The sequence below is a fragment of the Canis aureus genome, chromosome 6 (genome assembly GCF_053574225.1).
Source record: "Canis aureus isolate CA01 chromosome 6, VMU_Caureus_v.1.0, whole genome shotgun sequence".
NCBI lineage: Eukaryota > Metazoa > Chordata > Mammalia > Carnivora > Canidae > Canis > Canis aureus.
Genome location: NC_135616.1, coordinates 8,399,045 through 8,424,824, shown reverse-complemented (window position 1 = coordinate 8,424,824; position 25,780 = coordinate 8,399,045). Strand labels below are relative to the sequence as shown.

The window sequence follows — 25,780 nt, the reverse complement described above, 5'->3', positions numbered from 1 at the left end:
GCCACCCAGGGATCCGATCCCCCTGCTAAACATTTTAAATATGCACTCTGGTTTCAGAACCACCAATAAAGAGAAGAAAAGACAAAGGGACCAAAACCTTGGGCAAGAAGTTAAAGAGAGAAGCCAATGAGAAGACTAAAAGGAGCAAAGAGGTAGAGAAGAACCAGGTAAATGTAATTATACAGCCCTACAATAATAATTACTGCTCTCCCCAAAGGAAAGGATGGGGAAATATTGATCAATATATTAGGAAGCCAAACACTGAGTGCCAGCCTCATGGCCCTCTGACATAAAGCCTCCAAATTAGGGAACAGACATTGGCAGGAGTTTATTAGAAGCCTTAATTTTCCTACAACAGCATCACAGGTGAGAGGGTTTCCCAGAGAACCACCCAGATCTCCATGTCTGCTGAATTCAGAGTCCAAAAGCAGCTACTCATGCTTGGCTTACTGTGAGGGCAGTAGACATATACCATCCAACTCAACCCATGTGGAGAAGAGAATTAAAAACTAGGGCAGAAGACACGCAGACTGCCTTTCTCTGACTGTGAATAAGTAAGTATTTCTGTTCATGTTTGAGAACAGAGCAGGTGGAGCTTCTGTTAAAATGTGGATTCTGACTCAAGCAGGTCTGGAAACGCCCAGATTCTCTACTTCTAACACTCTTCCAGGGGATGGTGGATCCAGACTCTGCTGCTGTGGAAAACCCTCCCGGCACTACACCCTTGAAATGCGACACCCAGTTCTGCCCTGAAGCCCAAATACTTTCAACTTGTGCCTGTTTCCAGTTTGTACACAGCCTGGCTACCAGATCATCAACTTGCTCACTGGGGCAGTCATCCTGCCTAGCCTGTACCTCTGAATCCCATCTCTGGTTCAGCTTTGACTCATCTCCTGTTGGTTCAACAACCCTGGAATACAAATTCATTCTCTGAGTTTACAGGATCTACACATCCCTTCTTTTTCGATCAACAGAACTTCTTGGGGCAGCCTGGTGGGGGGGCTCAGTGGTTTAGTGCCACCTTCAGCCCAGGGTGTGATCCTGGAGACATAGGATCAAGTCCCGCGTCAGGCTCCCTGTGTAGAGCCTGTTTCTCCCTCTGCCTGTGTCTGTGCCTCTCTCTCTCTCTGTGTGTCTCTTATGAATAAATAAATACAAATCTTAAAAAAAAAAACAAACCAGGACTCTTTGGAGTTGGGAAAGATAGTTCCTGTGGATGTGGCCCAGTCCTGCTGTTGCCATGGCTCAACCATGCCATGGCTCATCACTGTTTTTTGCCAAGGACACAAGGACATATACATCTGGGTGAAGTCCTCGATAGAAGGACTTGTGCTGGGAACAAGCCCCTAAGAAATCTTAGTAGAAAAAAAAGATTCACAGCAACTGCTTGAACTGGAGACCCCTGTCACCTGTTTCCCAAACAGTTCTGACGGCTCCTACAGCTATGCAACCTTCCATGATTCCTCCGCTCACAGGCCCAAACACAGATCACATATAGACCACCTACCCAAGGGGCTTTCAATTTTAAAAATGAAGAAATGTGTATATACATGCATGCATGCAAACACACACACACATTCATACACATTAAGACAGATTAAATTTGAAATCTCCTTTGTCTCAACATGATAGTAAATAAAGGCATTTGGTGTTTGGAAATGCAAATAAAACAAGGCATGTTAATATACTTTTTTTAAGAGAAGAAAAACTGTTCTCCTGGAGAAGCCATCTGCCCCTCAGCATCTTCGTTCACAATGCTTGCTGCATTGACAATGGACTTTTCCAGCACTTGATGGCTTATGCCACACCTCCCAACTAGCTGGTGAGGGCAAGTTCCAAGTCTCAATACCATCTCAGGCCCTGTAGCTCCTGGAATGGTTTCTCCAGTAAGTAAAAGCTCTTAATTTCATAGTGGGCCTCACATCTTCTCCCTCTTTTTAATGAACATCTTAATTTTGTCCAGTGCTACTGCAGTAGGCAGAACAACAGTTCCTAGTCCTACACCTGCAAACCTGTGAAAGCATTACCTTACATGTTGAAATTTGTAGTTGTGATCTTGAGATGGGGGAAATTATCCTGAGTTGTCTGGTGGGCCCAAGGTTATCACAACTGCCCCAATTAGTGGGGGGCAGGAGTATCAGGAAGAGGTTTAAAGATGTTATGCTGCTAGCTTCAAATATGGAGCAAGGAAACGCGAGCCAAGGAGCAGAGGTGGCCCTAGAAAAATGGAAAAGGCAAGGAATCCCTGCTGAAATCTTGGTTTGAACCTAAGAACACTTCTGACCTAAAGACATATGATGCATTTGTGTCCTTTTAGGCCAGTAAGTTTGTGGCAATTTGTTACAGCAGCAGCGGGAAAATAATACAACTCCGTTTTGGAAAAAAATTAATCTAATTTAAGAATTACTTGTTCTCACAGAAGCAGCTCCTTTCCCTGAGTCTATTGTCTTTTCTTGTATCACAAGAAATGACACAGGTTTTGGAACAAGGAGGGGAGATGCATTCACCATCTTGCCTAGCCACTTTATTCTGGGGTGTTTTTGCTCACTTATTTATTTTTGATAGATATTCTTCCAGTGGTAAAAATAGAGTGCCTATAAAGGAAAATGTGAGAAGAAGAGATGATATTCAGCATAATTAGCTAAGTATCAGTATTAGTAAGGGCATGTGGAATGTCAAAGCTGCCGCTGGTCAGAAATAGTACACTTCTGTTCAGAAAAATAGCAGAAAGTGTGCATGTCTCCTCCAAAGCCAAGACAAATCCAACAGGGTCTTATTTGCTCTGAAGGAAGACAGTGAGATCACACTGCACGTTCTGACTGAATGTCTGCGAAACAAGAGGCTTCCTTACCACAGCAGGCAAGGGGTCTAAGACTTTTTGAGTAAATATAAAACACTGAATAAAGTGACTGAGTGCAGAGAACAGGGTACCTTTTTTAACTTAAGAATTGTTAGCCTTTTTTTTTTTTTTAAGAATTGTTAGTCTTAAATAAGATCCTTACTAAAAAGTCTAGTAACCCTTGAAACAAAATACATACATATTTGTATCCACAGGTATGTGCATTTTGCAGCTGAGCAATCTGTAGCATCCCTCAGACACTCAAAAGAAATGCATAATCCTAAAATAAGGGTTAAGAACAACCAGTGCTACAACATCATCATCTTTTATTTAAGAAGTTTCTACACAGACAGCATTCTGCGCAGAAAACTGTGAAATGTTCTATTTCTATTCTATGCAGCTCATGACTAAGCTGATGCCTCCAGCCAAATAATCACATGTCAGGATCTCATTAGATCTTGCAGGTCAGGCTGGTAAGATGGGGGTTGGGTGAGGATTTTCTAAGGAGGGCCAGCAATGGCTTCAGAGTGGGACATCCGATTCACCACCATGGCGGTTCTTCCCTGCTATGCTATCGGGCATACAACTCTGTTCTGCACATACTGACTTTAATAAAAACGTTAAAGAAAGTCTCTACTTTCAATTCTTGGAGAATGCAATTTTAGTGGCAGGGAAGCCTGCTCTGTGAAAGATTTTACATCAGCTTGACTACATTCATGCTGAAAATCATCAAATGAATGGATGGTAACCAACTGATACCAGGAGAAATATATTTAAATATATTTAAAGTCTAGAAGCTAGTTGATTATATGGTAGGCCTCATCTCTTCTACCTCTTTCTATTGAATATCGAAAACTATACTGGAAAATAAACATACATGTGGTTTGGTTCAAAAATATTTTTTTTAAATAAGATAAGAATATATACCTGCCTATACTGAAAGTCCCAACTTAGTAAGCCTCATAGCTGAATCAGTGTGGTCTATCTATTAAGATGGGAGTTGGCAAATTAGAGTCCCCAGGCCAAACAGGGCCCATCAGCTTTTTTGTGCATCCCACAAGCTAAAAAATGGTTTTCATATTTTTTTAATGACTGAATGAAATCAAAAGAATATTTCATGACATGTGAAAATTATATAGAATTCAAATGTCAGAGCCCACCAGATTTTACAGGAACACAGCTCACTCCTCCGCTTTTGTGCTAAACCACAGAACCAAGCAGTTGTGGCAGAGACCACAAGGCCCATGAATGCTGATATAGTTACTTGCTCCCCTTTACAGGAAGAGATGCTGCCCTGTGGGTTCGGAGCTCTGGCTGTAGCTGGATGGTCTTGGTAAGTGGCTTAAGTTTTGTACACTGGTCTCTTTGCATCTACCTTTAAGGGCTGCTGTGTGGATTAAGAGAGCAAGACAATGTGAGGCACATCAACAGCAGCACGTGGGCACCACATCCGAGTTAGCCAGCACTCGTGTCATTATTGCCCTGTTTGTTGTTAGTGTAATTACACTAATACACCTTTACCAGGGAGGGCATTCTACCTGCCTAAACCTTTCTGGAAATCAGGGTTGACACTAATTTACAGTCTCCCCTACTCTTAAAAAATATCTTTTCATTAATTGGTCATAATATTTTTAAAATTTGTCCCAGTCTCCTTCCCAAATGAAGACAGTCATCAATCACTGTGACACTGTAATGGGCATTAATTAGAAGTTTAGCTCAAAGGACAGTCATTTTTAATGTTAGTATCTTGTTCTGTCCTCATAATTCAAAACCATTTTCAAAAATGCATCCCAGCTAGAGACAGTGGCAAGAGAGATGATATATTCCAATTTTGCTCCTTTTTTGACAGATAATTAAACCAGGACTCATAGGGGTCAAGCAACTTTCTAAAAGCACAGGAAACCCTTAATTAAAATGAACATCCACTGACTTGTATTTGGACTTTTGCTTTGCACTAATCCACCTGCAGGTTTTTTCAAACAAAAGCTTTGAACTTACTGGCCTGACCGAAAATTCAAAATAGTTTCTGGTCACGCGAGTAGACAACTTACCATGACAATTTCTCTTGGTCATGATGTTCTTTTTTCATTTGGAAATGTCACAAATACATCCAGTTAATGCATTAAATATGAAAAGACTTGCTGAAGACACTCAATTTATTAATGATTCAGGAGAACTTCCTAAAGCATCTATTTGGAATTCATTTATAATTCATTTCACAACTTAGCTGCAGTTCCCACAGGGCAAATATTTATCAAATATTTCTGTTTTAAGTTCTCCCTTTACATTTATTTGTAGAATACATTTTTCCCCCAAATAATGGCTAAACTTCCTAAAAGCATCCATCCATCTACTGTAATTTAATGCACATTTCCTGATAAGGTGACAGTAATGGGCTTTCAGATATAACAGAGTACACTGTGCAACCAAACAAAATAATAATTATTAAACATAATAGCTGGCTATAAATTGAACATGATACACACTGAGTACATCATACATATTTATTAGAGTAACCATGGTAATTAATAAACACAGTAATCAACACAAGTAAAAACAAGCATCTTAAAACCCTGCCATGGCAAGAAAAACTTTGTAACTCAACAGTACACTACCAACTTAATAGTTTCAGTACAAAAATCAGACTATTTGACTTGACCAATGCCAGTGGACTTAAGAGACCAAGAGTAGAGAATCCTGAATCAGGCTGCTACTGCCCTCTACCCCACCAACACTGACAATTTATAGTCTCAAGTTCTCATGGCTTATCACAGCTACAGGGTAATATCTGAAATGAGAGCATTGGCTTTGGAGTTAGAAACATCTAAGTTTATAGCCAGTTCTGCCACCTGACTAGGAAATATGGGTCAAATTACTTAGTCTCCATGCCAACTATAAAGAAGAAAGAATGTATGTGTAAGAGTTTTGTGTAACTAGACCTACTATGGTGACTCTTTCTCAGTGTAAACAAATAGTTCATCACTATGCTGTACACCTGAAGAATTGGGGCATGATGGCGGAAGGGTAGGGTCCCCAAGTCACCTGTCCCCACCAACTTACCTAGATAACTTTCAAATCATCCTGAAAACCTATGAATTCGGTCTAAGATTTAAAGAGAGAACAGATGGAATGCTACAGTGAGAAGAATGAGCGCTTCTATCAAGTACAACTTGTTTTTGGCCACTCTGCACTGAGCAAAATGACTAGAAGGAAAACCTCACCTCAAAAGAAAGAATCAAAAACAGTCCTCTCTCCCACAGAGTTACAAACTTTGGATTACAATTCAATGTCAGAAAGCCAATTCAGAAGCACAATTATAAAGCTACTGGTGGCTCTAGAAAAAAGCATAAAGGATTCAAGGGACTTCATGACTGCAGAATTTAGATCTAATCAGGCCGAAATTAAAAATCAATTGAATGAGATGCAATCCAAACTGGAAGTCCTAATGATGAGGGTTAACGAGGTGGAAGAACGAGTGAGTGACATAGAAGACAAGTTGATGGCAAGGAGGGAAACTGAGGAAAAAAGAGAAAAACAAAAGATCATGAGGATAGGTTAAGGGAAATAAATGACAGCCTCAGAAGGAAAAATCTACATTTAATTGGGGTTCCCGAGGGGCCGAAAGGGACAGAGGTCCAGAAACTGTATTTGCACAAATCACAGCTGAGAACTTCCCTAACTTGGGAAGGGAAACCGGCATTCAGATCCAGGAGATAGAGAGATCCCCCCTAAAATCAATAAAAACCGTTATGCTGTACACCTGAAACTAATAACAGTGTCACACATCAGTTATACCTCAATAAAAATACAAGTTTAAAAAAGAGTTGTTGTGGAGATAAAGGTAAAATATACAACATATTTAGCTAAATATCTGGAAGAAAGTCCATATTCAATAAGTTGGTCTTCTTACTCCACTGATTATACTTCTGTGACTTCTGAGCCTGATACCATCTACTGTTATCATTTCCTCTACTACAACCACCAGGAAGTAACTGGATCCTGCTCCTTCAGGCCAATGTATTATTAGCAGTCACATGTCAACTGTAATAATTTAGATTCTTTGTATCTACACATATAAGGCCTATCTGGCTAGCTAAAATTAAAAAATAAATAAAAACAGATGATAACAAATTTTGGTAAGGATGTAGGGAAACTAAAACCTTCATATACTGCTAGTAAGAATGTAAAATGGGGCAGTCACTATGTAAAACAAAGAGTTACCATATGATCCAGAAATTCTACTCCTAGAGATATACCCAAGAGAAATGAAAACATATGTCCACACAAAAACACACAAATGTTCATAGTAGCATTATTCAAAATAACCAAAAAATGGAAACGACCCACATGTCTATCAATGATGAATGGATAGACAAGATGTGGGAGATCCATACAATGGGATACTATTCAGAAATAAAAATTAATAAGTATTGATACATGCTACAAGACGGATAAATCTTTAAGACATTATGCTAAATGAAATAAGCCAAGTACAAAAGATCGCATATGACATGATTCCATTTGTATGACATGTTCAGAATAGGCAACCCCATAGAGACAGCAAGTAGATTAGTGATTGCCAGGGGCTGAGAGCGGGTGTAGACTGAGGAATCATTGCTGGGAGTATGAACTTTCTTTTGCAGAGGATGACAGTGTTCTAAATTTAGATAGTGGAAATGGTTGCACAGCTCTGGGAATATACTCAAAACCAGTGAATTTTATGGTGTGTGAATTATATCTCAAAAAAGCTGCCTCAAAAATAGAATTAATGAAGCACATAAGGGCAACTTCATATCTGGGGACTGGCATAAAGGAAAAAAAAGTTAGTCTTCCCTATCTACTGCACTCTGCCAGGAAGTGCTGGCACTACCACACAAACCTCTAGGGAGGACAGGCAATTGGGGCTCAGCACAAAGGACAAAGTAGGGTGGGTTGGGAGTGGATTCAGTCCCCACCCTAGACTTCTGCTGTCCCATTAGGAAGTGGGATATTTATGACAATAAGAGGAGAAGGAGTGGGAAGATTATAAGCTCTAGGTTGAAAACCTCTGTTTAAAATTGGGAGTGTAGTTTCATTCTTCTGTCCAGCTCTGAGTAACAAACAAGGGGTAGCAGAAGGGGAGGTGGGCAGTGGGATGCAGTGACTGGGTGATGGGCACTGAGGGCACTTGATGGGGTGAGCACTGGGTATTATACTATATGTTGGCAAATCGAACTTCAATTTAAAAAAATGAGTCTAATAATCACACCTTGTGTCCTATGGTGACTGTTAGAATACACTAATGCATAGAAAGTCCTTATAAGAGGGTCATCTGATAAAAACTAAGTGCTATCATCATCATTATCGTCATCTTTGATATTGGTCTTTTGGTCCCACAGGCTGACTCTCCTCTCAACAGTCAGCCAATGGCATGTGATGCAAGGAGGGATGCAAGAGTGATGCAAGCACTCCCAGAGGAATTCCAGTCAAACTCACCAGGGAGCATGAGCTTGTTCCTTTCCCACCTACCAATGACAAGTATTTTCATGAGGCCTCTTCATCAACACAGATAATAAAGGCACCCAGGGAGAGTAGGACAGGGCATTTGTACTGGCTGATAACAGCAGCTACGACTTAAGTGCTAAAGAAAGTCAGGCACATTTTTGGGTATTATATATATGCTACTTCACTGAATGTTCAGTGATCACAATAACCCAACAAAGTAGGCATTATTGACTACATCACTTTACAGATAAGGAGAAGTTCAAGTATACTGAGTAACCACCAAGTTAATAACACAGTTAAATAAGTCAGAGCTGAAATTCAAACCTAGATCAGTGTATCCTATGTCACTTTCTAATACATTATGCTGAACTGGATTTCCAATGGAAGAGTAATTAGGAGAGGGATTAAGAATGAGGGAAGACTATTTTTTGACTAACACAATTATTTCACACACTCAAATACCAGGATGCCAGAGTATATGCAATGCCATTCGCTCGTTCACTCACTCATTGATTCCCACATATATTAAGCACCTATTATGTGCCAATGTCAATGATAGAAACTGTCTTGGAAGGATATAGACTTTAAAAGAGGAAATTACAAGGAAAGAAAAGAAAGAAAAGATAAGAAAAAGAAAAAAAGAAAGAAAGAAAGAAAGAGAAAAAAGAAAGAAAGGAAAGAAAGAAAGAAAGAAAGAAAGAAAGAAAGAAAAGAAGGAAGGAAAAGAAGGAAGGAAAAGAACAAGTAAAGAAAAAAGAAAGAATGAACGAACTATAGAAGAATATGGTCGGCACATTAATAAGTGAATAGAGAAATGTGCTGGACAACAAGGAGGTCAGGGAAGCATCAATTGCATTTTCAATCACAGAGACAGTTCACCCACTCCCTTCAACTTCCTTAAACAGGAATTCGGAGGGAAACACCTGACGCTCATTTTCAATGCCCTTTTCTCCTCGGGAACACTGTTGAATGGAATTTTAAGGCATACTTCTGAATCTTCTTTGTGATTTGTTTCTATTTGTAAACTTCTGGCCCACATTCTTTCCCCTTGTACTTCATGGGACAGGACAAGCATGTACCCAACTGCAGCAATGACTAGGAGAGGGTGCAGAACGGAGGGTGCAGAACGTGGCAGAAGGGTTCATCCCAGGAATGGGCTGCAAGGGGGTAGAGACTGTTTGTGAGACCCAAAGTGTGCCACAAGCCCCAAGACATTTATGTCCATTTTAGGATTGATACATTTCAACATACTGAATGGTATGTGGAAGCAATTCATTTCACATCTTATAAAGCACCATATCACAGGGTAGAGAGCATCAGCTGTGTAAACACATCTTAATTTCTTCCTAAAATCCTAAAGGTACTTCCAATTTGCACACAGAAATAACACTCAAGGTTCTAATCCTGTCAGAGAGACCAACCACTTTCCAACTCTTTCCTTATAGTAAAGGATAAGGCAATTACCATGAAAGAGAAAGGAGAAGGAGAAGATACATGAAATATATCATTGGAAGGATCAACTAAATTCTCAGAGATTTAAATGGATCAATGTTGAGATAGTAAGTAAGAAATACACCAAATTCACTTTAGGAACTAGTTTTTCAAATATTTTAAGGTAATGTGTTAACCCAATATGATCACATAAATAAGCCGGTGAATACATTCAATGGGTAACACAGTATGTATATTATGAATCACAAGAAAATCTGTCAATTAAAATTCTAAGTAAGATTTGATGTACTATTAAGATTGAATTATTCCTACAAATGCAGTAATTTTATAATGAAAGTTAAATGAGAATTCAGAGAAAAAGACCTGAAACTGATTTTCAGTGACAAAATATTTCTGAAGTTTGGGGGTCCTGGGTGGCTCAGCTGGTTAAGCTTTCAACTGTTGGTCTCAGCTCAGGTCATGATCTCAGGGTTGTGGGATTGAGCCTCACGTGGAGCAGCTTGTCCCTTCCTTCTCTTGCACTCTCTCAAATAAGTAAGTAAAATCTTTTTAAAAATACTCCTGAATTTATAAAATAATTATGATATCCAAAAGTTATTCCCAGAGTAAGTGCTATAAGAGTAAGCAGTCAAGAGCCACAGATAAGTAAGAATTTGAGCAATATGCTTAAAATTCAATTTAAAATAAAACATTAAGAACAAGATAATGGGAGAAAATACCTACAATGTATTAGTACTGAATAGCGTTTGGCATAATTATTTTCATTTGTCAGAATAAAAGAAACAGCTAATTCTTGATAATCTACAGTGAAATACACATCTCTAAATTTTACTTAAATATATGTACTGATTATTCTTTAAGAGATGAAATAGAAATGGTTTTCAAGTAAAACATAGCAAAAAAGATTTGTTTTAAATCAGAGCAAACTATATCAAACTTAAACGCATCTTGATAGTGCCTATTAAAAGTAGTTGACTTGAATTTTTTATGAGTATGAAATAAACTGTGAGTGGAAAATAATTTTCTTTTTCTTTTTCTTTTTTTTTGGAAAATAATTTTAAACTGTCATATGGTGTAGATTTACTGAATACCACAACTTTTAGCTTCCTCTAAAAAAATGAAAAGCTCCCATTTTAAGAAAATTTCAGTTTGAAGATGTGTGCATTTAAAAAATAGGTTTCACAATAAGGACAGTATAGAAATCTGTTCATAAAATATTAACTTCAAAATCTGCATTTTTGTTTCAGCTACATGACTGAAGTCCTTTTATTCCTTTTTCTTTGATCGAACAAAGAACAGTAGAAAACAAAGACTTACTTGTTCTTGTTAAGGTGTTTAATGACTATTTCCAAAAAAGCTGATAATAGCAATAAAAGGAAGCTTTGGGAAAAAAAAGAAAAAGGAAAAAACGTATAATGTCTAAACAGCAAATCCATAAAAGAGCATGTTAGAATCCCTCTCAGAATTAGTTGTATCTAATCGAGGATTGCCTATGCCAAGTAGGTGTCAGCTGGCAATCTCTACACACCGTTAGTGCAAGTTTTCTCCTCCCCCTGTGCCAAGAAACCAGAGCCTCGCTGGAGGGGCAGGCCTGCACCTGGACAGCAGCACCCTCCTCGAAGTACGGAGGTACCTTTACTCGCTGGTCATCCACATCTATGACCGTAGCCACGCGAATTAGCCTGGGGTTCCGTCTGTCCACCGCTTCGAGTCTCATGCTCGGCAGAAAACCATGGGGTGGCCGCTGAAACATCACAAGAACAAAAGTCTGCAAAACCCAGTGGCTCAGAAATGACACGCATGTTTTCTAAAGTGCAATTGTTCTGACTTTGCATTCAGACCTTGTATTAATATACGTGGAATTTAGGTTTAAGGGCACATAAGGTTTATTAAACATATTATTTTATCCAGTTTCATAAAACCTGTGAGAGGAGAAAGAATGTTCTGGTCATTTTCAAGATAGCTAAAAAAAGATTAAATCATGAATTCATTAATAATCACCAGACTCAGGAAAAGTTCTAATTTATTAACAGTTTATATATTTGTTTGGATTTTTTTCTGAAATTAACTTTATAGATTAAGAAACTGTTGACTATTCTTGCTGCCCAGTTTTGGAGTATAGGACCTATAACACAAAATTATTTACTAAAAAATTAGAAAGGATAAGCATAATCCTTTATAAATCTAAATTTTAAAATAGATAAAAGCTGTATGACTATCACAGCTAAACTGTTTTAAAATCATACCATAATGTAATTTAAAGCCATAACCTGTGCTTTTGTTACTTATCTGTAATGTAAGCATGTTAAAAATTGTATTAATTTAAGCTTTCTTCCAAGTTTTTAAATGCTAGGAGCCAAGAGTCTATAATAATGGACACCCAGAAACACACACACACACACACACACACACACACACACACCAAATGGGAAAAAATATACCAGAACTTACAAAATAATTGACACCAAGGAAATTTAAATACCAAAAATCAAAGTCAAAAGACAAGTCCAACAGTGTTCGTAGATTAGCAAAAAGTTTAACTTTGAAAGCTATTACACATAAAAGTATTCAACTGACTTTATTGAAAACAAAAGTGTACTGAATTCTCAAGTCTAGAAATGGTAATTGGAAAATAAAATCCTCATGATATGTGAGTAATACACAGTTAAATCTTTCTCCAATACCGGGCTTGTTTCTCTCCAGCTTTTGTGGAAGCATATTTTCTTCCAAAATGCATTATTACATTTAATAAATGGAGTACACTGACTATAATTAGGTCTCTGATGCTTGAAAATCTTTCTGCTCTCCCCAAGGTCACTGTTCAATAACAAAGGTACAGTTTCATATTGCAGATGCCAAAGATATATAGCTTGAGGTGAATCCATAATAATCCATCTAAGAGCCTGGAAGTTGCCTTTTTAACTAAATCATAATTTTATTTTCCTGTAATTTTCTTCTTGGAAAATTACAATGAGTTTTGACAGAAACAAAAAGAAAAAGATAATACAAGCAGCTGGTATTTTGCTTACTGAGTTTTTGCAATTCTTAAAGCCCTTTCAAGCACTCCAGGACTTCTAGCCTTCTTAATTCGATTACACTTATTTACCAAATCCTTATATAATCAATTTAAAAAAAATGAAATAGCATTTTGTTTCAAATCTCTTTTGATCCCTAGAAAACTTTCTATAAATGGAATCATATGTGGAAGCTCACTATATAAAATTCTGATTAAACATGAGTCAGGAAGCCCGGAACACACAAGTTGAAAGGAAACAATTTGAAAACCATTTTATTTATTTATTTATTTTTATAAATTTTTATTTATTTATGATAGTCTCACAGAGAGAGAGAGAGAGGCAGAGACACAGGCAGAGGGAGAAGCAGGCTCCATGCACCGGGAGCCCGACGTGGGATTCGATCCCGGGTCTCCAGGATCACGCCCTGGGCCAAAGGCAGGCGCCAAACCGCTGCGCCACCCAGGGATCCCTGAAAACCATTTTAGAACATAAATATCTCTAACTATACTATCAATGCACCATCTTTTACTAAATCATTTATGCTCAGTTCAACCTGGAATAAATGTGTAAGTACAAATTTGAACATAAAAATTGGTGTTCTAACAAATGCTAAAGGCAGTGTTTGCCTCAAGATGGATAAAACTGGAACACACACAGGCTACATGAGATTCACCTATTCTATTAGGGCGTCAAAGACATTCAAACAGACCCCAAGACTGCGAAAGCTCAAGAGTTCCCACGTGATGGACAAATACAAGCAGAAGTGAAGGATTCTACTATTATCTGAAGTTGATGCAGTGCCTTCAGCTGTGCTAGCATGGGCTACTGTGCTTTTCTTGCTTTCTTTCTTTCTTTAGATTTTATTTATTTATTCATGAGTGACACAGATTGAGAGAGAGGGAGAGACAAAGGCAGAGGGAGAAGCAGGCTCCATGCAAGAAGCCCGATGTGGGACTTGATCCCAGGACTCCAGGATCACCCCTAGGCCAAAGGCAGACGCTCAACCACTGAGCCACCCAGGTGTCCCTACTGTGCTTTCCAAGTAGGGAGACCATCATTACCTTTGTGTGGGGAGAGTCACCTCCTTTGTAGTTTTAAATGAAAACAAGGCAAATTGGTTAGGGAATAACACTTGACTTTGAAAAGAAAAAATCCGAATAATTTAAAACTGCCAATGAAGTCAACATGTGCATTGTTTAAAGTTGAGAGGGTATTCAGACACAAACGTACCATTTTAAAAACTTTGGCAGGAACAGCATTAGTTTGAGTAGCTTCCAGATATTCTGTCCAGGAAAAATTTTCTGGATCAGGATAACCTGAAAAATATACATACATATCAAAAGATTACTCATTGACCTTTTGATTCCCATGTACTGTAAGACACCCGACCCATTGTGAACTGAATGCTCACTATTTAATAGCCCCTATGGTAAGAATCTCACATACATTACCGAACTTTTTACTAACCTCTGAGAGGGCTATGTGATCCCCACTAAAGCAAAAGAGCACTCATTCACTGGTTCATTCATTCAAAAAACAAGGTTAAGTATGCTGGCCAAGGTAAAATAGTGCTCTGCACACTGGGCAGAGACAGGTTATACCCAGAAGTTTGAAAAAAAACAAAAAAAACCAATCACTGTCTGACCTCAGACCATGAACTGGTTAATCTTTATAACTCCTCCCATACATCTGCATCTATTAGGGTTTTATTCTCTTAATTACATCTCTGTAATTGCAATTTCCCAGGTTTGCCATTTACAATTGCAATTAAAATATACATATGGGTATAATATGGCATAAAGCACTCTATGTTTAAAAAATTTCTAATAGAGTTCCTTATTTCTCTTTATTTTTAAATTTTATTCCTAATTATATTACATTACCTATTATTGTGCTGTTTTCTTTTTCCTTCAAAGGAATAAGTACCTAGATTTATCCATCAGCTCTACTGTTTTCTTTTATCTCTTCTAATTATTTCATTTGCCACTTTTATTCTTATTACTTCTTTACTCCTATTTCCACTAGGTTTGTGTTTACTTTTCAAATTGAATTATAAAGAAAACTGATTTATTTTCATTTTTTAAATAATAGAAGCATTCAAGACTATGAACTGAATACAGCTTTAAACACCTGGAAAAACTTTCATGACATACTTATTTTTCTCATTTTTATTTTCTCAAAAATAATTATTCATTATTATTACAATCTGTAACTGTCACCTTCATTTAATCACTGGCCAAATATTTATTTCAGAGATATCTCAAATAGTTAATTTTTGTAGTTGTTTAAAATATGAATAATAGTATCTAGTTTATCACATGACAGTTTCAGAATGTCACATGGTTTATACAATTCCTGTTTGGGGACTTTAGGAATTCTTATTGGCCTAATATACGAACAACAGTTAAATATTTTTTAAGTATATACATAACACATACATATATGTTTTAAGGTATAATCAGTTATGCATTAATTCAATGTAAAGAGCTGTATTATTTAAAAATCTGTTTATTTATTTAAGTAAAATTTTATTGAAGCAATATGCTAAAATCTCTAAAATGTTTTTTTTAAAAGATTTTATTTATTTATTCATGAGAGACACAGAGAGAGAGGCAGAGACATAGGCAGAGGAAGAAGCAGGCTCCATGAGGAAGCCCGATGCAGAACTCAATCCCGGGACCCCAGGATCACGCCCTTAGCCAAAGGCAGATGCTTAACTGCTGAGCCACCCAGGCATCCCTAAAACAGTTTTTCTGTACAGTTTTCTAGTCTCTCTGATAATTTTTTCTTGATTTTTAAGATAAATATGAAGAAAATACTAAAATTTTTTACTAAAATAAAAAAATACAGTTTTACTAAAATAGATTTACTAAGTATATTTTTTACCTTTTTTTTTACTAAAACGAAATATATTTAAAGAAAAATATACAAGTCAAGTAAGCAGCCTGAATATTATTCACAAAATTAGCATAGCCATGTAACCAGAACACAGAACACCCCCTCCCCATTGTGCTCCCTTCTAGCAACTGGCCCCTCTCTGCAAAGAGAAACTATCATCCTCTCAGATTAGCTCTGTTTTTTTAATTATTATTATTATTTTCTCTTTATTTTTTAATAATAAATTAATTTTTTATTGGTGTTCAATTTGCCAACATACAAAATAACACCCAGTGCTCATCCCGTCAAGTGCCCCCCTCAGTGCCCGTCACCTATTCACCCCCACCCCCCTCCCGCCTCCCCTTCCACCACCCCTAGTTCGTTTCCCAGAGTTAGGAGTCTTTATCTGTTTGTTCCATTTTTTCCTTTGTATAAATGGAATCATACAGCATGTGCTCATTTGCGGCGGACAGATTTTGCTCAGGACTTCGACTATGAGGTTCATGTAGATTGCTGTATGCATAACATTCATTTTCACTACTGTATAGATGTCCATTGGGTGAGGGTTTCTCCATTCTCTACCCATTCTATTGGTGATGGTCATTTGGGTAGTTTTGATTTGGGAGCTACTATGGAAAGTGCTGCTACAAACATTCTAGTACATTCTCTTTAGTGACCAGAAATAAACACTTCTTTTGGAATGCATCCAGGCGTAAAACTGCTGAATCAAGGGGCATTTTGCTTCATATTTTGATGTTACTCAGCACAGAGCAGCACATGTAATGTTCACTAGTAACTGCACTTTTTATTTAACATAGAAAAAAATGTCCCTTTGGACACCTTGACTGCACTTTGCATCAAATTCTTCTTTTTGGGCAGCCCCGGTGGCTCAGTGGTTTAGCACGGCCTTCAGCCCAAGGTGTGACCCTGGAGACCCAGGATCGAGTCCCACATCAGGTTCCCTGCATGGAGCCTGCTTCTCCCTCTGCCTGTGTCTCTGCCTCTCTCTGTGTGTCTCTCATGAATAAATAAATAAAATCTTTTTTAAAAATTCTTTTTACTAAAAATTAAATTATGTGTCATCCTGTTATTTTCTGTTTATGTTTTCTTGATAAAATTTTCCCATCTTTTTTATTTTTAAATTATTTTGTTTCAGGTGTATCTATTTTTTTTCAGGTGTATCTATTTCAAACATCTTCTAAATGGATTTTGAAAACCATTCACGTTTACTTTCCTAACCGGTTTGCTTTATCTAACTTCTGTAAGCATGTTTTTAGCTGGATTTTTTTTTTTTAAAAGCTCTCTCAGAGTTTCCTTTGCTTTTGTCCTTGTCTACATGAGTTATGTTACATACCTTCTGTTTCAATAATTATTTCTGCATTTCATTTATTTTTGTAGGTCATGTTTTTAATAACTGTCCAAGTTCATTCCTTGTATTTTGGATTTCCACATTTCTGCATAGGTTCTGAATATGCTCTCATCTTGCCCCTTCAGCACCAGGATCCCCTCTTGTCTGCTCTAGGTTCCTTACTAGGGACCCAAGCAGCAGATTCCCTGGAATGATAACTAAGGAAAGCAGCGTGTGGTGGGTTGAGGAATGAACATGCCGTGACCAAGACAGGAAGCAATTAGTGCTGCTCCAGGCCCTAAAGAAATTTGGCAAGCTGCTACAAAAGAAATAATCTTTTTTTGCTTTTCTAGGGATCAATAAGTGAAAAAAAAAGCCTGTGACTATTTTTTAGATGTTTCTGAAGCAATAACTGCATCTACAGCACTCTCTAGAAATGCATTATGTATGTACAAAAAAAGGAAAACATGTATTATGTACATGTTCCCTGTTCAATGAGCCCAAGAAGAGAAGAATGTCTCATTGCCTAGGGAGGCTTGCAAAAGCCACTTGGACCCCCTGTCCTCCTCCTGAAGTCTTGCTCTCCTTGGAGTTTGGGGAAGGTAGAGGTGAGGCAACAGCAGAAGGGGCAAGAGCCAGATGCGATCACACAACTGTCTGACAATGAGACAGAAGCTTTTCTTTTCTTTCTTTTTTTTTTTTTTGTATTTTTTTATTGGAGTTAAATATGCCAACATATAGCATAACACACAGTGTTCATCCCGTCAAGTGCCCCCCTCAGTGCCCGTCACCCAGTCACCCCAACCTCCCACCCGCCTCCCTTTCCTCTACCCCTTGTTCGTTTCCCAGAGTTAGGTATCTCTCATGTTTTGTTACCCTCACTGATATTTCCCACTCATTTTCTCTCCTTTGCCCTTTATTCCCTTTCACTATTTTTTATATTCCCCAACTGAATGAGAACATATAATGTTTGTCCTTCTCTGACTGACTCATTTCACTCAGCATAATACCCTCCAGTTCCATCCACGTTGAAGCAAATGGTGGGTATTTGTCGTTTCTAATGGCTGAAGAATATTCCATTGTGTACATAAACCACATCTTCTTTATCCATTCATCTTTCGATGGACACCGAGGCTCCTTCCACAGTTTGGCTATCGTGGCCATTGCTGCTAGAAACATCGGGGTGCAGGTGTCCCGGCGTTTCATTGAATCTGCATCTTTGGTGTAAATCCCCAGCAGTGCAATTGCTGGGTCGTAGGGCAGGTCTATTTTTAACTCTTTGAGGAACCTCCACACAGTTTTCCAGAGTGGCTGCACCAGTTCACATTCCCACCAACAGTGCAAGAGGGTTCCCCTTTCTCCGCATCCTCTCCAACATTTGTGGTTTCCTGCCTTGTTAATTTGCCCCATTCTCACTGGTGTGAGGTGGTATCTCATAGTGGTTTTGATTTGTATTTCCCTGATGGCAAGTGATGCAGAGCATTTTCTCATGTGCTTGTTGTCCATGTCTATGTCTTCCTCTGTGAGATTTCTGTTCATGTCTTTTGCCCATTTCATGATTGGATTCTTTGTTTCTTTGGTGCTGAGTTTAATAAGTTCTTTATAGATCTTGGAAACTAGCCCTTTATCTGATACGTCATTTGCAAATATCTTCTCCCATTCTGTAGGTTGTCTTTGAGTTTTGTTGACTGTATCCTTTGCTGTGCAAAAGCTTCTTATCTTGATGAAGTCCCAATAGTTCATTTTTGCTTTTGTTTCTTTTGCCTTAGTGGATGTATCTTGCAAGAAGTTACTGTGGCCGAGTTCAAAAAGGGTGTTGCCTGTGTTCTCCTCTAGGATTTTGATGGAATCTTGTCTCCCATTTAGATCTTTCATCCATTTTGAGTTTATCTTTGTGTATGGTGAAAGAGAGTGGTCTAGTTTCATTCTTCTGTATGTGGATGTCCAATTTTGCCAGCACCATTTATTGAAGAGACTGTCTTTCTTCCAATGGATAGTCTTTCCTCCTTTATCGAATATTACGTGACCATAAAGTTGAGGGTCCACTTCTGGATTCTCTATTCTGTTCCATTGATCTATGTGTCTGTTTTTGTGCCAGTACCATACTGTCTGGATGACCACAGCTTTGTAGTACAACCTGGAATCTGGCATTGTAATGTCCCCAGCTATGGTTTTCTTTTTTAAAATTCCCCTGGCTATTCGGGGTCTTTTCTGATTCCACACAAATCTTAAAATACTATGTTCTAACTCTCTGAAGAAAGTCCATGGTATTTTGATAGGGATTGCATTAAACGTGTATATTGCTCTGGGTAACATTGACATTTTCACAATATTAATTCTGCCAATCCATGAGCATGGAATATTTTTCCATCCCTTTGTGTCTTCCTCAATTTTCTTCAGAAGTGTTCTATAGTTTTTAGGGTATAGATCCTTTACCTCTTTGGTTAGGTTTATTCCTAGGTATCTTATGCTTTTGGGTACAATTGTTAATGGGATTGACTCCTTAATTTCTCTTTCTTCAGTCTCATTGTTAGTGTATAGAAATGCCACTGACTTCTGGGCATTGATTTTGTATCCTGCCACGCTGCCAAATTGCTGTATGAGTTCTAGCAATCTTGGGGTGGAGGCTTTTGGGTTTTCTATGTAGAGTATCACGTCATCGGCGAAGAGGGAGAGTTTGACTTCTTCTTTGCCAATTTGAATGCCTTTAATGTCTTTTTGTTGTCTGATTGCTGAGGCTAGGACTTCTAGTACTATGTTGAATAGCAGTGGTGAGAGTGGACATCCCTGTCTGGTTCCTGATCTTAGGGGAAAGGCTCCCAGTGCTTCCCCATTGAGAATGATATTTGCTGTGGGCTTTTCATAGATGGCTTTTAAGATGTTGAGGAATGTTCCCTCTATCCCTACACTCTGAAGAGTTTTGATCAGGAATGGATGCTGTATTTTGTCAAATGCTTTCTCTGCATCTAAGAGAGGATCCTATGGTTCTTGGTTTTTCTCTTGCTGATATGATGAATCACATTGATTGTTTTACGACTGTTGAACCAGCCTTGTGTCCCGGGAATAAATCCTAGTTGGTCATGGTGAATAATTGTCTTAATGTACTGTTGGATCCAATTGGCTAGTATCTTGTTGAGAATTTTTGCATCCATGTTCATCAGGGATATTGGTCTATAATTCTCCTTTTTGGTAGGGTCTTTGTCTGGTTTTGGAATTAAGGTGATGCTGGCCTCATAGAACGAATTTGGAAGTACTCCATCTCTTTCTATCTTTCCAAACAGCTTTAGGAGAATAGGTATGGTTTCTTCTTTAAACGTTTGATAGAATTCCCCTGGGAAGCCATCTGGCCCTGGACTCTTGTGTCTTGGGAGGTTTTTGATGACTGCTTCAATTTCCTCCCTGGTTATTGGCCTGTTCAGGTTTTCTATTTCTTCCTGTTCCAGTTTTGGTAGTTTGTGGTTTTCCAGAAATGCGTCCATTTCTTCTAGATTGCCTAATATATTGGCGTATAGCTGTTCATAATATGTTTTTAAAATCGTTTGTATTTCCTTGGTGTTGGTAGTGAGCTCTCCTTTCTCATTCATGATTTTATTAATTTGAGTCTTCTCTCTCTTCTTTTTAATAAGGCTGGCTAATGGTTTATCTCTCTTATTAATTCTTTCAAAGAACCAACTCCTGGTTTTGTTGATCTGTTCCACAGTTCTTCTGGTCTCGATTTCGTTGAGTTCTCCTCGAATCTTTATTAATTCTCTTCTTCTGCTGGGTGTAGGATCTATTTGCTGTTTTTTCTCTAGCTCCTTTAGGTGTAATTTTAGCGTTTGTATTTGAGTTCTTTCCAGTTTTTGAATGGATGCTTGTATTGCGATGTATTTCCCCCTCAGGACTGCTTTTGCTGCATCCCAAAGATTTTGAACAGTTGTATCTTCATTCTCATTTGTTTCCATGAAACTTTTTAATTCTTCCTTAATTTCCTGGTTGAGACTTTCATCTTTTAGCAGGATGGTCCTTAACCTCCACGTGTTTGAAGTCCTTCCAAACTTTTTGTTGTGATTTAGTTCTAATTTCAAGGCATTATTCACTGAGTATATGAAGGGGACGATCCTAATCTTTTGGTATTGGTTCAGACCCGATTTGTGACCCAGTATGTGGTCTCTTCTGGAGAAAGTTCCATGTGCACTTGAGAAGAATGTGTATTCAGTTGAGTTTGGGTGTAAAGTTCTGTAGATATCTGTGAAGTCCATCTGGTCCAGTGTATCATTTAAAGCTCTCATTTCTTTGGAGATGTTGTGTTTAGAAGACCTATCGAGTGTAAAGAGCTACATTGAAGTCACCAAGTATAAGTGTATTATTATCTAATTATGTCTTAACTTTGGTTATTAATTGATTGATATATATGGCAGCTCCGACATTCGGGACATATATATTGAGGATTGTTAAGTCCTCTTGTTGGATAGATCCTTTAAGTATGATATAGTGTCCCTCTTCATCTCTCACTACAGTCTTCGGGGTAAATTTTAGTTTATCTGATATAAGGATGGCTACCCCTGCTTTCTTTTGAGGACCATGTGAATGGTAAATGGTTCTCCAACCTTTTATTTTCAGGCTGTAGGTGTCCTTCTGTCTAAAATGAGTCTCTTGTAGACAGCAAATAGATGGGTCCTGCTTTTTTATCCAATCTGAAACCCTGCGCCTTTTGATGGGGTCATTAAGCCCGTTCACGTTCAGAGTTACTATTGAGAGGAGTTTAGTGTCATCATGATATCTATTCAGTCCTTGTTTTTGTGGAATGTTCCACTGGACTTCTTCTTAAAAGGGAGTTTTAAGAGTCCTCCTTAAAATTTCTTGCAGAGCTGGTTTGGAGGTCACATATTCTTTCTGTTCCTGCCTGTCTTGGAAGGTCTTTATCTCTCTTTCCATTCTGAATGAGAGCCTTGCTGGATAAAGTATTCTTGGTTGCATGTTCTTCTCATTTAGGACCCTGAATATATCCTGCCAGCCCTTTCTGGCCTGCCAGGTCTCTGTGGAGAGGTCTGCTGTTACCCTAATACTCCTCCCCATAAAAGTCAGGGATTTCTTGTCTCTTGCTGCTTTAAGGATCTTCTCTTTATCTTTGGAATTTGCAAGCTTAACTATTAAATGTCGAGGTGCTGAACGGTCTTTACTGATTTTAATGGGGCATCTCTCTATCTCCTGGATCTGAATGCCTGTTTCCCTTCCCAGATTAGGAAAGTTTTCAGCTATGATTTGTTCAAATACATATTCTGGCCCTCTGTCCCTTTCGGCGCCCTCGGGAACCCCAATTAAACGTAGGTTTTTCTTCCTCAGTCTGTCATTTATTTCCCTTAATCTATCCTCATGGTCTTTTAATTGTCTGTCTCTTTTTTCCTCATTTTCCATTTCCCTCTTTGCCATCAACTTGTCTTCTATGTCACTCACTCGTTCTTCCACCTCGTTAACCCTCGTTGTCAGGACTTCTAGTTTGGATTGCAACTCATTCAATTGATTTTTGTTTTAATTTTTTTTAATTCATTTATGATAGTCAGAGAGAGAGAGATAGAGAGAGAGAGAGAGAGAGAGAGAGAGGCAGAGACATAGGCAGAGGGAGAAGCAGGCTCCATGCACCGGGAGCCCGATGTGGGATTCGATCCCGGGTCTCCAGGTTCGCGCCCTGGGCCAAAGGCAGGTGCCAAACCGCTGTACCACCCAGGGATCCCCTCAATTGATTTTAAATTTCTGCCTGATTAGATCTAAATTCTGCAGTCATGAAGTCTCTTGAGTCCTTTATGCTTTTTTCTAGAGCCACCAGTAGCTTTATAATTGTGCTTCTGAATTGGCTTTCTGACATTGAATTGTAATCCAGATTTTGTAGCTCTGTGGGAGAGAGGACTGTTTCTGATTCTTTCTTTTGAGGTGAGGTTTTCCTTCTAGTCATTTTGCTCAGTGCAGAGTGGCCAAAAACAAGTTGGATTGGGAAAAGGAGAAAAAGAGAGGAGAGAAAGAAGGAAAGAAAAGAGAAAAAGAAAAAAGGAAGAAAAAAGAAATAGTGAAACAAAAAGAAAGGGGGAAAAGGGGTGGGGGAAGCAAAGAGAAAAAAAAAAACACAGGGGAGGATCTTCTGATTCTGTATACTTTAAGTCCCTTGACTTCCCTTGGAACTTGTCCGTCTAGCTGGTCTTTTGTGGGAGGGGCCTGTTGTGCTGATTTTCAGGTGTTAGCACTTGGGGGAGCTGCTGTGCCCCCTGCCTGGTGCAGGGATCAGTGGGGGCTTTTACCCCGTGAGGCCCCAGGAGGAACAGCCGCAGTGGCGGGGCCAGCTCTGCAGCCCTGGTGTCAGCTCCCGCAGTACCTCCGGAGCTCTCCTCTGCAGGGCCTGGAGGCTCCGGAGCGGTGCCGCTGATCTGCTCAGCTCGGGGCAGGAGCGTCCTTGCTGTCCTGGGCCCTCCCGGCCTCTGCCTGTCCCGGGGGGAGGCCGGATCCTGGGCTGTGTCCCGGCGCCCTGTGCTCCGGGGCCTGCGCTGTTGGATTCGCGCTCCCGCCCCGCAGCCCCCTCCGCGGAGCCGCCCCCGAGCCTCCCCCACCGAGCTGCTCCGGGTCCCGCCGTGCGCGCTGCAGCCCTTAGGGAGCTCGGCGCACTCTCCCGGGGCGCAGGTGTCTGTTAGTGTCCCAGGGAGCCCAAGGGCATCCCCGCCCTCCTGGGGTCCTGCTCCAACCCCCTGCGAGCCCCTTTCCCCCCGGGAGGGTTGGTGCAGCTCCTGCTGCTCCGGGACGGGGCTCTCCTGTCCTGGGGACACTCCCCCGGCCTCAGCCCGGCTCCTCGCGGGGCCCCTCCCCCTTGGAGGCCTTTGTTTCTTTATTTCTTTTTTCCCGTCTTCCTACCTTGATAGAAGCTCGAACTTTTCTCACTGTAGCATTCCAGGTGTTCTCTCTTTAATTCTCAGACCGAATTCATAGATTTTCAGGATAATTTGAAGGTTTTCTAGGTAATTTGGTGGAGACAGGTGATTTGGGGACCCTACTCTTCCTCCATCCTGCCCTCCTCCCTATTTGTCTGGTTTTGTGCCAGTACCACATTGTCTTGATGATCACAGCTTTGTAGTACAACCTGAAATCTGGCATTGTAATTCCCCCAGCTCTGGTTTTCTTTTTCAATATTCCCCTGGCTCTTTGGGGTCTTTTCTGATTCCACACAAGAGACAGAAGCTTTTCAAAAGTTTAAATTCCTTCTTGTTTCAAGAAATATATGAGACCACCCCATGGAACAATAGCCTTTAACCTCTTCCCTTGTCTCAAAGAAAGCAGCATCTAACTAGTTTCCCTTTATCAGTAGCCTTTCTACCGAGTACTCCATTTGCAGTAAGTCATTTATTCCTCACATATGCTATGGGGTGTGCCTTTCATCTTCACTTTGTAAGGTAGGCTCAGAGAACATGAGCAGCTTGCTCAGTCTTATGCAGTTAGTAAGTGGAAGAAATGGGATTTGAACAATTATGTCTGACTTCATTACCCACATAACCACTGCTTCCCCCTGGTACTATAAGCCAGAGCTCCAGAATCCAAGGGACCATCCATCCTCCAAGGCCTCAGGCCTGGGAGTGTGAGCTCCTCCTGGAGGCCATGGTGTGGTATGGCAAGTGTGAGAGCAGGAGCATGGCTGAAGGCAGGCCTGAAATGTATATGCATTTATTCACAACCCACCTCATCGCACATTATTGACAGATTAACACTTCAGAGGTGGGAAAATGCTGAGGAAAGATGAGGTCCACACTGTGGCTGTGGGCCCATTTGGGTGACCAAACAAGGGAAATGTGTCGGATATTGGGATCAAGGAACTTACAAAGCAGGGCACCTGCCAGGCAGCCCCTGGAGTTCCCCCAAGGTGTTCTCTAGAGAAGACGACGACCCAGATGACAAATATCTTCAGTTAACATTAGCAAATAACTAGAAGACAACCAGATGACAGCCAGAGGAGGGAAGAGGTGTGGTTGGAGCAGAAGAGCTTGTGCCCTCAGTGAGGAGGGGCCTCTCTAAACTGCTGAGAACTGCTCTAGGAGAAGCAGTGAGACTATTCAGGTAAGATAAAATTTGCTATCAACAGAATATCAATGAGGGTGACAAAACATGAGAAACACCTAACTCTGGGAAATGAACAAGGGGTAGTGGAAGGGGAAGTGGGCAGGGGGTTGGGGTGACTGAGTGATGGGCAATGAGGGGGGTACTAGGCAGGGTGAGCACTGGGTGTTATGCTATATGTTGGCAAATTGAACTCCAATAAAAAATTTAAAAAAAAATTAAAAATAAAAAAATAAAGAAAAAATAAAAAACCAGAAGGCAACAGAGGAAGCCCTGTGTGGAAAAGCTGCTAAGCAGAGGTCAATCCCAGTGCTTTGAGTTTAAAACAATTGAGGGTCAAGAAGAAGTCCAGAAAGAGGATACACATATGGGGTAGGGCACAAAAACAGAGAAACTTAAGGTCAAGCCAAGTTTAGACATAAGTGGAAACATACCTCAATCATGTCATCCCAAGGGCTACTTACATCGCTTGAGGACATGCTCTGACCTCATCTCCCTTTCGTTCTGCTCCTGCTCCAACTAGGACATAGCCAACGTCTCCCTCCTCAGACCTTGCACTTGCTGTTCCTTTCCAGGGAAGTTTTTTCCCCAAGTACCCTCCCAACTGCCCACCTCACCTCCTTTAAGTTGTTACTCAAATGTCATATTTTCAGGAAGTCCTTCTCTGAATATTTTACATATTCGTTCTCTTGC

The 25,780-nt window shown here is 39.7% G+C and overlaps 1 protein-coding gene across 14 annotated transcripts in view; it reads right to left on the bottom strand.

Moving 5' to 3' along the window:
- L3MBTL4 (L3MBTL histone methyl-lysine binding protein 4) overlaps positions 1–25,780 on the bottom strand; it is a 498,239-nt gene that overhangs the window by 235,331 nt on the left and 237,128 nt on the right. For 12 of the 14 annotated variants that reach the window (XM_077900038.1, XM_077900045.1, XM_077900039.1 and 9 more), the window contains 2 exons: positions 14,023–14,108; positions 11,304–11,519 (listed from right to left, as the gene is read on the bottom strand). In XM_077900038.1, coding sequence (XP_077756164.1) covers positions 11,304–11,519; positions 14,023–14,108 — 302 coding nt within the window. The remainder of the gene's footprint in view (positions 1–11,303; positions 11,520–14,022; positions 14,109–25,780) is intronic. The other 2 variants (XM_077900044.1, XM_077900049.1) reach the window with 2 other exon arrangements.